At 42.4% G+C, this 12,324-nt stretch overlaps 1 protein-coding gene across 5 annotated transcripts in view; it reads left to right on the top strand.

Moving 5' to 3' along the window:
* The window catches only part of arhgap10 (Rho GTPase activating protein 10), a 53,784-nt gene extending 42,091 nt beyond the window's left edge, over positions 1 to 11,693 (top strand). For 3 of the 5 annotated variants that reach the window (XM_037101919.1, XM_037101941.1, XM_037101936.1), the window contains 3 exons: positions 5,128 to 5,229; positions 6,682 to 6,773; positions 10,040 to 11,693. In XM_037101919.1, coding sequence (XP_036957814.1) covers positions 5,128 to 5,229; positions 6,682 to 6,773; positions 10,040 to 10,128 — 283 coding nt within the window. In that variant the 3' untranslated portion in view covers positions 10,129 to 11,693. Of the gene's footprint in view, positions 1 to 3,882; positions 3,989 to 5,127; positions 5,230 to 6,681; positions 6,774 to 10,039 lie in introns of those variants that run through there. The other 2 variants (XM_037101921.1, XM_037101928.1) reach the window with 2 other exon arrangements.
* Positions 11,694 to 12,324: the final 631 nt, after the last annotated feature.

Genomic DNA, 12,324 nt, shown 5'->3' with positions numbered 1-12,324 from the left:
TTTTTTTTTTGTGCTTTCCCACATATGTGGCATCATGTTGGAGGACGGAAGGAGCAACCAGGAGGAGGTCGTAAATCTCAGCTCTTATTTGTTTGGGAGACAGGTGGCCGAGCGTTGGCCGTGTAAATCGTATTGACATTGGGGAGATATTCATCTTGTTTACCCTTATAGCCGCAGCCCCTGTCCCTTTATGAAGACTTGCGCCATATGTCACAGGGTGTCGCCCTGGCTTTGTTCACTCATAAATCTTAGCATGTGAGATGGTGGAGACCTGTTAGCACAGCGCCTCTCTGGCCTGGAACCCAGGGATTCGGCTGCAGTCCGGGCCAAAAAGAGCAGTGGGGATGGCTATTGCTAGATTAGCTTCAGCCACTCTCAGAAATGTATTGTATGCACTGTGGTGTGCTCAAAAGTGCACCTGGAAAACAGAATATTCTAGCCTCTTTCCTGCAGGATAGCTGCTGCAAAATCTGCCTGGTCATACACAAATGTATCCTGACTCACTGTATCATGCAATAATGCTTTGTGGACTCTGGCATGATTTATCATCTCCGTCATTTTCGATGTCTTGCCTCATTTCTCCTCTTCTCCCTAAATTCAGTCACAGCTTCTCCCAGCAGTGCTGTTGCCCCAAGTCCTGTCCAATGAGGTTATGTTTTTTTGGCCACATTTCCTTCTCCCCCCCTCCTTGCCCTAGCCTCCATGCCACTCGCTGGCAGACAGCTGTAGATCATAAAATGGTGGATCAGAGGTTATTTCCTGCCCACCCAAACTGGCGGTGGCTGGGCGGGCAGCCTGGCTGTAGGGTTGATCCCACTTTCTACTGGAAACACTACAAAATCCCAAAGCTAGCCTTCTTCCTTGAGAATAAAGACAGGCGGTAGGCCCCGGTCATCCCTGCCTTAGATCCACGCCAGGATCAACGAGGCCTGCATGCTGAAGGGTGAAATTCCTGCAGTAATGAGAAGCAGCAGCAGACTGCCGTTGATGAATTTCTGTCTGCTACTAACTTGGCAGCATCTTATAAACTGATCGCAATGTTATTTATGCTATTGATATTTGATATCATAATGACTTTTTATATACAATCCTGATTCCCCATAAAGTTGGGATGCTGCATAAACATAAGTATAAACCAAAAGCAATCATTTGCAGATGAACTATATTGACTGAGAGCGGTTTTAGTGTTCCCAAGCCCATGTAGTAATATCCTTTCATGCAGTCACCTCGCCTCCTCCTTCCCTGTGAAGTCCTTTCTGGGATGCCCCTTTCATACCCAGTCATGCTACTACCACTTGGTACCAATCAACCTGTTTCCTCATTCAATATCTTTCTCAGTCTTTAATCGCCCCGTCCCAACTTATTTGAAACATATTGCCAGCATCCAACTCAGAATAAGCAGATATTTACTAAAAAACAATGAAGCTGATGAGATAAATCATTAAATACATCGTCTTTGTACTGTTTTCAATTGAGTAACTATAAGAAAAGGCTTAGCAGCTTGCCACTTTTGTCTCAACTCTTTTGTAATCAGGGTTGCATAATAATGTAATACCTCCTTCATATTATGATAAGTATTTTTCACAGCGTGAAACCTTGTATTCTTAATATCTTAAAAATATTACTGACATCTGGAGAGGGATTTTCATGTGAGCCTCACATACAGTGCATTTTCACACGAGTCCCCATTTACTGTATTTAATCATGTTTACAGAAGAAGCTTAGCTAGGCCTGTGATGGGTGAAAACAACGGATGAGCAATTCAAAGCTTGATGCTATTTTTGTTGAAGAGAAATGGCAAACGATTTCCCTCGGTTTGGCTTAGCTATAATTGTGAAAGCAATTTTGGGATGAATCCATTTACCTCTGGTACATTTAACAAGTTTCTAGGGCAGCCATGTGGCATTGACTGATTTCTCTAACTGTTTATTCTATAAATATTAAGATATCTGTTCATTTTAAAGATCTTCACAGATCTGTATAATCCTCTTCCAGCTGAAATTAAGCAATGAGATACGTTAACTTTTCTTAAATATGTGTATATGGGTGAATTTTCAGTTTTATTGTAAATGGGGGTTTTGTGTGTATCTGAGTGGGTTCACCTGCAGGTGGGTGAAGTGTTGGTGCTCCTGTGCTCTCCCTTCTCTTGGCTGTGACCCAGGTAGACAGTGGTTGTGCCTGGGCCCAGGTTAATGAGTGGATTTGCTGCACTGCAGCGCACTATCCCCCCATGCTGATGTGGAGCAGCTGAGCACCACAGTGGCCCTACACTGCTGCAGAGCTATAAATCACCCACAGTCAGGCCGGGCCCGAACGGAACAGCCACCGCTGGGGATGGACAAGCGCACCGAGAGGGAGGCAGGGGAGGAAATGGAGGAAGGAGGGGGTGCAGAGGGCAGAATGAAAGCGTGAGCCCAGTACCGCGTGTTCACCTCCACCTATGGCCACATAAGATCCCCTACCATGTTCACCCTTAAGGCTGCCTCACTCTCTCTCTCTTCCACCAGTGCCAGCGTAACCACTACTCACAACATCCTCTCAACCTCCAGCCCCTCCCCAGCTGCTCCCTCTAATTGCCTTTATTAACGTCTCTATGGGAGCGGCAGCTAGGAGCAATTTGCTCATTATGTACTGTATTAGCACTGGCCCTGGGGCAGGCATGGAACACAGAGGGATGCCTGGCTTACACTCCTGCTCTCCTCGGCTCGACTCTGCCTTTACCAGGACCCCCACCTCCATCCTGTAGGTCAGCCATAGACTCGTTGGCCCTGACAGCAGCCAGTATAAAGCGCAGCTAGAACTTTAACAGCGGAATATTATGGAAGAAGTGTTAGAGTGTAATTGTCGGGCAGCCTGGCATACTGAAGTTATATGCGTTACTGTAGGCACTGAATGTACATAAATGGGGGATAAATCAAAGGGAAAATCAGTCACAAGCTTCCTGAACATCTTCAGTGCACTTTTACATAGATTCTACAAATCTTTGGAACATGAGCACGATTTTCAGTTATCCCTCATTTGGCATTTTGTTGATGATGTTGGAGATTAAATTTCAAGGGACTTCACTCAACAGCCAAACGTATAATTGTAGTATCAGTAGGGTTCATTCTTTTGGTTGCACACCAGTTTGAACTGTAATTTTACATTTGGCAGTTCACTGCACAGAAAAGCAAACAACTGGCCAATGTGTGAGTATTCCTCTAGAATTCAAAAATGATGTTTAATTCATGTTTGTTTGCATCTTTCATTGTGAATCCTCTTCATGGAGGTTTTTTTTTTTTTTTCTTACAGACACAGTCAATCCAGATGATGTTCGACTTTTCAGAGAATTTGTTATTAGCCTGGCCTGTTTACTTTAAACAAGTTGACAGGTTGGGGATGAGAAATCAGTCCAGGTCAGACTTCAGCCAGTTTATCTACAATAATGTTACAAGTCGGCTCGAGTTATGGAGCACAAGAAGTTTCAAACTATGCCACAGAAGGTCAAATGCTTGTGTGACTTTGAATTTCAGACCTTGAGATAAGTATATCAGAGTTGATATTGATGTGTACTTTTCAGGTTAATATGGACTATTTTCGAGAGTCGGTCATTTTGAAGAGGCTTTTTGGCAGATAGAGTGGATGGGATTATATAATTTATGAAAGCCCATGTTGTCTTTCTTATTGGGGTAAATGTACACCCTGTTCACAAAGAGAATTTGAAGTGTGATCCCGCACAGCAGAATAAAATTAGATGTGATATTTATCCCTTCTTTGTCAAGTGCAATCTTAAAGGTCTGGTGTTAAGAATGTAGAGGGATGTATAGGCAGAAAGATAATCGAGTCATAATTATGCTTTAATTAGTGTATAATCACTTGAAACTTGTGTTTTCATTACCTTAGAATGAGCCATTTATATCTTCAGAGGGAGCAGGTCCTCTTCCACAGAGGACGTCATGTTGCATCTTTATGCATCTACCGACTCCAGATCTAAAAATAGGCAAGTAAACACTGACCCATGAAAAGGCCGTATTCCTCCCCTATTTTAGCACCCACTGTAGAGGATGTTGACATGAGGGCAACTTTAGCACCAAACAGGCATCTAGAACTAGTGGAACAAGGACTGACACACTGCTTGAGTCTTGGCCATAAGATGCACTTGAATGCACAGCAAAGCCTACAGCTGACGGCCAACTAGCTTGACGTTTTGTGGCTGCGTGGAAGGAAACACCTCTCCATATCACCTCGAGCGGCAGTCTGTGTTTGTCATTCAAAGAGGGAAAATCCGAAGTCTCGGGCTGCAGATATACAAGCTGTTGTTATTATAAAGCTGCACTGTTTTGAAACCCTGTTCACCAGCACAGCCACCTCTTATCAAAATTATGTCTCATAAAAAGTTGCAAATGGCACCGGTGATGAGGTAGAAGCAAAAATGTGAAAAAACGGTGCTTAATGGGTGAATTCGTGGATCCTACAGTGACTTTCTCTTTCTGTTTCTCCTCTCATGCACTGATTCTAGTGGCAACAGTGCTCGACACACCACAACAACTAGGGCCACAGAAGCTCACCGCCAGCCCTGAACTTGATTGATGGCTGAACATTAACCTTTCACTTTAAAATTTAAAAATGCAACTCAATCATAGTTATCTGTGAGTAATTTTCACATTTTAGCAATGCTGACCACTTCACTGGACCCAAGTTTCCATTGATTTCGGAATATATTTGACTTGTCTGCCTCCTCGTGACATGAGTGTCGCAGAAGTGACAGCACATCTGGAGTCGGCTTGTTAAAATCATGATTTATGGATGGTGTCGAAATCTACCACTGACAAAGCTACACGTCAATTCAGTTTTAGGTTTGAGTTCCCACCCTCCCAATTTCCTGGGTTGGTGTAGAAATGTATTCTCACTTTGTCTCCATAACAACAAGTTGCTCAGTTCATCTTACAGTATAGACCCAGCATTATTTTTAACTTGAGGCTAAGTTTTTACTGCCTTTACGCGTTTTTCTTTATTTCGCTGTCCGCGAGGAGAAGATGCCGCTGTCCTCGGGGCAAATATTGCATGTCTCCAGTCAGTCGACACCATCGGATCTGCAGGGACTAAGGTGTGTGTGGTTTGTTTTTTTTTTGTTTTTTTTATCTGCAGGGCCCCCACAGCAGGAACCTCCTGGCCCACTCCTGGAGCAGCAGGAGAGAACCCATCTGCTGCCACCACAGCTGCTTCTGAAAAAGAAAAGCCAGAAGAGAAGTAAGACCAGGGTTCCCTCTCTTTAGGATTCTTTTCCTCACAACTTGACTTTCGTAATTGCAGTTCACTGCTTTTTTTTTTTTTTCCTCTCTGTCTTTATTTCTGTTTTGTTAAGTCACTTTCACACTTACACACTGGTTAAATGTCGCACTTCTTTTCACTCTCGGTTTTCACTCGCCCGCTCTATTAGCCGCTTGCTCCTCTTATCTTGCATGTTCACTCAACAGAATCCCTCACTCGTCGAACATCTCCTTGCAGCCTTGCACTTCAATATTTACCCTGACTCTCTCATATATTCGCCCACCTTTTAATTTGGTTTGGTTTAAAGGAGCTCAGTACAACACAAGTATTGACTCTCACAGGGGGCAGCAACCTTCTCCCCTTTTTGTGAAAACCCAGATACAAACACAGGTATCTGAGCGAACGGTATGACTGTGTACAGTTGCTCTGCTTCCTTGAGAGTAAATGATGAATTCATTTTCAGTCCTTTCAGATGCTACAGAGGAAATTGCAAACCACTCAGTCATTCTATGGGCAATCCATTAATGTAATTTTAGCATAAATGCAAATCTTCATTTTTCCCCAAATGCGGTTCCACGAGAGTGTATTCTTCCAAAATCTTGTGAATTCAAGAACTCTGCTCAACAATGTTGTGCCGACAACTTTGTGACCACAAACTTTTTTTTTTTTTCAGTTTGTATATCTTCTTTCTCCTCTCTCATCCTACATTGTTGCTGCTCTGCAGAAAAAATATGAAATATTTATCAGGGCATCGTGTGTTGAAGGCACAACTTCTACATGGTAATGTTGCTGGCATTCGAGATAACTGCTTGCAATGGTGAGCAAAAACAACCTCTCTGTGGAAATGGTTTTTATGTTTTCGGGAAACGCGACGGCATAAATTCGGCTTTTTACTAACCTTTGGAGGGCGGTGAATATGGTTTCTTTGACGTAGCTCTTTTACATCAAACTGATTTAAAATGCGGCTTCTAAGCTCACAAATGTGAATTTCAAAGCTGGTGCACAGTGGAGAGTGATTTCTATTCTACCTCTGTTTGTGGGCAAACCTACTTTAGAATCCCCCTGCTACTTTTTAATTATCTCACCATAGATGGTTGTCTGCTGTGCGGACCCGATGTGTGCCTGCCTTTTCGGCAGCACAAAAACCTGCTACAAACCTCGCTGCATCTCATTGTGGTTGTGCGCGTACACGGGTGCATGTGGGTGTGTTTTTGACTCGCTCACTAGTCTGTCTAGACTAGAGATAGGGCAAGGCAAGAGTGTGTAGTGGCCCGACTCCTCTCTTGGTGCTTTTGCTTATTTTCCAGCCAGGCCCGTTTCTGCTGTTTCAGGCTAGTGAGTGAATGAACAAGCAGGCCCCGGGCCCAGATTGAACTGTGCGGTAATCCTCCCCAAAGCTCCGCCAGCTCACTGATTGCCTTCATTTTTCAGTGTCACCAGCAGGAAAGCCAAGGCAGTGTACCCATGTGAGGCTGAGCACGACTCTGAGCTCTCCTTCCAGGTCGGCGCAATATTCAACGCCGGTAAGTGTTATCGCCTACACCAGTCGCTCACTCAGAACCAGCCCTGGCATATTGGATTTGGAGGAAAACCGAACACCCAATCTGATCTTCAATCGAACAGAGAGATGAGACGAGCAGAGGGAGAACGGGGAGGAGGAGGGGACTGGAGACACAGATTTGCTCTTCAGTGTGTCTGGAAGAGGCTCGACTGAGCTTTAATCACTCTCAGAGGAAATGAGGATTTTGTAGATCCTATTTTTTGTCAAAACCCTCCTTTGTGAGACAAAGACACTATAGAGATACTATAGGCTTTACGGGGGAAACGTGGTGATGTTTTTGATAAGACCCCAGGTTTTTTTCTCCCCTTTTTCTTTGTTCTTAATAGGTGAGATCTTTTCCTCTGTTTTTTTTTGACATCGTTGGCCTCCGCTGTCCTTCAGATTTGAGTGAATTGTTTCCCATCAGAGATATAATGATCTAAAATTATGTCCTGAATCAAAATTTGCGAGCTGCCATTTATGAATATTAATAAGAGGACTGAAACCTCACCTCAGTCATATTTCTCTTTACAATATTTCCTGTTTTATTGCCTTTAAATTAAAGGCCATCAATGTTTCACCGTTGGTTGAAAGAGTTCATGTCAGGATGAATACCTTCAGTGGAGTTAACACAAGGTGGTTTTCCAAACGCTTAAATATGAACTCACATTATCCGAATAATAATAAACATAAAACGAATGAAGTATCACATTTTCATGAAGTCAATTGAGTCACGTTCAAGCCCACTCCCTTATTCTGAAATTTAAATGGGAGATCAGCCGTTTTGTTTGGTGAAAGTATTACTGGATGATGATGTGCGTTTCTTTTGGATCTCATCTGAAATCTCCAGTTACCTCCACACAAAGTTTTATTCTAGTTTTGCTTTCATTCTGTCTGTCCCTCCACTCTAAATCAGGCTTTCGAATTAAGTGACTGACTAAGTGCATAAATCTTACATGATGAAGTTTTTATCAACCAAACATCCGCAGTATCTTGAGGACCCCTGACATGTTGCATATTTTGCCAATCCCTTCAGTTGTTTATCTGTATTACTGTGTATTTGTGACTCTTCTTTTGGTCTGGGCGATGTGCATAGCAAATGTGCGAAAGGTCAAGAGGACTGAATTCTTTACCAAGCAACTGTACATGAAGTTTGTCTTGAGAAGAAGTCAGCATGTGTTATCTTATTTTTCTTCTCAAAGACACAATCTGTATCTACTTGACTGCGTAGATTTGAGCTGGGTATCTACAGGTCCTTACATTTACTTTCATGAAAATAAGTCCCTAAAAGTCATGAAACACTCTTGCTATCCTTTCACACTGGACACGGAAAAACCCAACAAACGCCCGCTAACATGTGGCTTTGGCTTTAATATGAATGTGAACAATCAGCTTTCAATCCAGCATCAGATGACGCTGCGTTGGTCACAAGTGTGTGTGAGCTCCAGCTCCAATGAAGACAACACCAGGGTGGACACACTAATATTTGCCCCTTGTCATGTGTGATGCTATGAAGTGCGTTGAAGTTACGTCGCTCAGCGCTGAATTTGAAAGAGAGACAAATGTTAAAGATGACCACTGTTGCCTTCTCACTATACTGGCCGTGCAGAGCTGTCTGGCCGGTAGTGTGCGTGAGCATCTCACAACACAACAACTCCAGAGAAAACAACGTGCCTAATTGGCATTTTTATTAAGGTTTTTTAAAAAAAAGTATTCCGGACTGTCAGCCGCTTTCTTCTGTTTTGCTGTTTTTCTGCCGTGTTCGTGATGTGAACCTGGAACAAAGAAACAAAAACAAAGAACACAGAAAGGCAAACTCAACTTCTTGCAATTGGAAAGGACTCAAGTGCCTAAAAAATCCTGCATATACGCGCTCATTTTGTTGAAAAATTGGTATTACGTTTGAATGTTGAAATTCAACCATTTAATCTTAATTTCATTGATCCATCTTTATATTTCTTTAAACTCAGTTTGAATCAATTGTTTCTGTGTGTAAGACTTTGTTTCTGATAGAACCTACCACTGAACCTGATACAGTCGTTTTACATCATACATGCACTTGCCTGTTGGCATAAAGGCCCATTAACCTAACTTACTCCAGTGACCATATTCCTACATAAAAACCTACCTCTGCTCCTGCAGTGCTTGTCTGAAATACGGTTAAAGTTCATCTTGAAAAAGTTTTAAATACCAAGTGTCTTGACAGCTGTAGACACCCTATTCGAGTGTTCACAGACCTGACTTAAAGAGTTTGAGAGTTGGAGAGTTTGAAAATACTAAAAATGGCAATATAAACAATCCCACAGCAGCAGGGTATAAAAATGCAAGTTTGTTATCGTACTCTGTGCATGTTAAGAGAAGGATGGGGCTTGTTTGTTTCTAAGGTGATCGTAATTTAAAATCCAGCTGTCGTTGCGAAGGATTCGAGTTTAATTCAAATGGGGAGAACGCTGATTGTAAAAACACCTTTCACAACATCAGAAAACATTAATAATGCAGACTGAGTTGTATTCCTGCGGTAGATCTTTCATTAGACGCCCTGTCAGTCAATTTGGGAGTGAAAGCGGAGTTCAAATCCTGTGCTTTTGAAGTGTTTTGGCAAGTCGACTCTTTTGTCTACACCTGTGTGAAAGTGTGGGCTTTCATGCTCGTCCATTGTGTAGACGAGGAGCACTGTATGGACGAAGAAGCACAAGAGCACCACCGAACTTGTAAACACATTTCTTTGTTGTCCCGAGGCAGGCTGAGACATGTTACAACAGAAAAATAAATTATGAAGCATTGAATTAGTTTATATCTCCACTCCGGCCCTCAGAAGTTCTCACTGACAATTTATCCACACAATTGTTGACTCACAAAACGCAGTGAAAAGTTTAAATTGGCTCACAAATTGGAAGGGGGAAAAAAAAAAAAAAAATCCAGGGAGGATTTTGAGAAGGAGCGCCACAAAAATGTGCCGCGCTCTGACACATCTGTCATACTAAACGGTTTTTCGTGAGAGCTCCTGAGATTTAGCTCATGGTGAAATTCGAGAAAAGCTGGATCCAAAAACAGACTTGAGATCATTTTTGTAGGAGAGTTTATTGTATCCGTTTTTGTTTTTTTTTCTGCATCCTCTTCAGACCTCTGCTCTGCTCACTCTAACACCTGCACATACTCACTGGAGGCTCTGCGTCCTCTGTCTGTCCCCCACCTTCACCCACCCTGCGGTGCTGTCCCCTTGCATTGACACTGTGTCCTCTCCCGCAGTGATCCAGTCGAGAGAGCCGGGCTGGCTGGAGGGCGAGCTGGAGGGAAAGAGGGGCCTCATCCCTGAAAACTACGTGGAGATGCTGTAGCCCCCAAATGGAAATATTTATGGACAAGTTATCAGCTCCAACCGGGAGAAATCTTCAGAGATGCATGTGCCTCAACTCTGACAATCACAGCAAAGCCTTGTTTATCCAAATCCCTGAATTCTCCCCAAGCAAGTGATGATATGTTATTACTGGTGGACTATTCTTGATAGTATATGCATTTTTTAAAATTTTGGCTGGCAAGTAGGCTTTTGTGATGCATGTGCAAGCGTGTTTTTCCTAGTTTTGAATTCACTTTGGTCGAGAATCCACATGAACTTCAGCGTTGCACTTAAAATATTCTGCTGTACGCAAAGATGCTGTAGCCTCCAAACATCCAGGTAACTTTGTGCGCGGCGCCGGAGAGTGGGCGTCTCTGTTAAAGGCTTCACTCTCTCCACCAATTATACATGGTATCCATGAAGCTCCCAAGTCAAAGAATGATCCTCAGAAACTCTAAGGAACAAGGAACTAAAACCGCTGTTTCTTTCTTTTCTTTTTTTTTTTTAAAGATATTTTGCACCAAATGCAGCAGCTTTAGAGCCTCTTCAGACCCTCTTGACGACGTTCGTTTTCAGCTTTTAAAAGATTATAAATGCTGTACCTGCCGTGCCTTAACCATCGGAAAACACCCAGTGTAGACGTATGTACGAGTACGTATGACAGTGAATTAGAGTGTTACTGCTTTAGCCCTTTAAAAAAATGTTTAACTCTTCTGTCATTTGTAAGAATATTTGGATATTCAAAAAAATGAGGCACATCACTATTGTAATCGTATTTTATTTGATTGGCACATTGATTGCATGACTTTTTGACTTTTAAACACACTTTGTACTGTTTTTGTTCTTGGTGCACTCCTTCACAGAAACACAATGAAACGCCTCTTTGATGCCTAATGGACCTCGCGTGTTAAACACTAGCATCAGACTGAGTCAGCAGAGGTACATTTACATAGGTAATTGTGAAAACCAAGTGGTTTTTTTTTTTCGTGTTCTGTCAGATGATTTGTTTTGTTTGTTTTTAAAGCTTATTTTTTGAACGTTGCTCGGTTTCCTCTGAGCAGAGAAATGAGACACTCCCACAGAGTTGAAACGTTTTAGTTTATTATTTTATTTTCAACTTCAGTGGAACAAGTGATTTGAAATCAAAGTTTTTAAGACCACAGAGTGCAGTATTTGAGAGTTTTACATCCGTTCAGTGTATATAGCCTAATTACTCTAAGAGTTATGACTGCCAAGTATGTTTAACCGTTCAGTGACATACAGGTTTTTTAGTTTTCCATTCGGTTTGGTTTTTAGCATGTTCACTTGTCCTATTACAATTCATCCCTCAGCTGTTCAACTAGACACTTTAATTTGTCTGAGAGCTTTGGTTCAGCAGACTGTGTTTTCAATTGCAATAATTTAAAACATTGATTTATGATGTTTGTAAAGGGCCTTGACTTCTTCTTTTTATACCTTTGGGTAGCCTCTTGATCAATGTTAAACAAATAAAGATTGTTTTGTTCATTACTGTCATATGTATTCTTGCCATTAAATAAATGTGATAAATGATCATTTCAAATTTAACAGATTGAAGTCTTGCCAAAGGTTGTTTTTATTTTAACATTAAAAAAAGAAAAGCTCCTTTAAGGCATTATGATGAGAAACATTCTCAAAACTTAACAAATGCATATATGTTGTTTCCTCAAGCGGGCCGAAAAAGCTTGGCAGACCCAAACTGTTCCCATCATAGGGTCCGGAAGCTTAGTTTGACATCGAGCCGTCCCTCCGACACCTCTAAAATGTTATGATGGATCAGCCCACATCAAAAGCAGTCGTCAGTAACGGTACCCAGCTTCGTGTCTTCCACTTGCTTCTGTCGCCTGCTTTATATAGTGCAGGTTCCCCTTGTGTTGCCAAAACTGACACATCGTGGCAGAGACTCAAGACTTCTGGGGGTGGCCCGTGCCGTCTGGCAATGGGACATTGGCAGTGGATCCTTTGGGTCCTGTGGGTTGGGGGATGGGGCCTCCGGTGGATCGGACTTGTTCCCGCACATCCCAGAGATGTGGTTGGGATCTGGTGAATTTGGGGGATTGGGTCAACGCCTTGAGCTCCTCGTCATGTTCCCTGGGTCATTCCTAAGCAGTTTTTGTTGCGTGGTAGAGTCGTTGCTCATTATTTTGAGACACTGAAGACATTAGTTTGAGATACTAAT

The sequence above is a fragment of the Acanthopagrus latus genome, chromosome 1 (assembly GCF_904848185.1).
Source record: "Acanthopagrus latus isolate v.2019 chromosome 1, fAcaLat1.1, whole genome shotgun sequence".
Classification (NCBI taxonomy): Eukaryota; Metazoa; Chordata; class Actinopteri; order Spariformes; family Sparidae; genus Acanthopagrus; species Acanthopagrus latus.
This window is presented reverse-complemented; position numbering and strand designations above follow the sequence as displayed.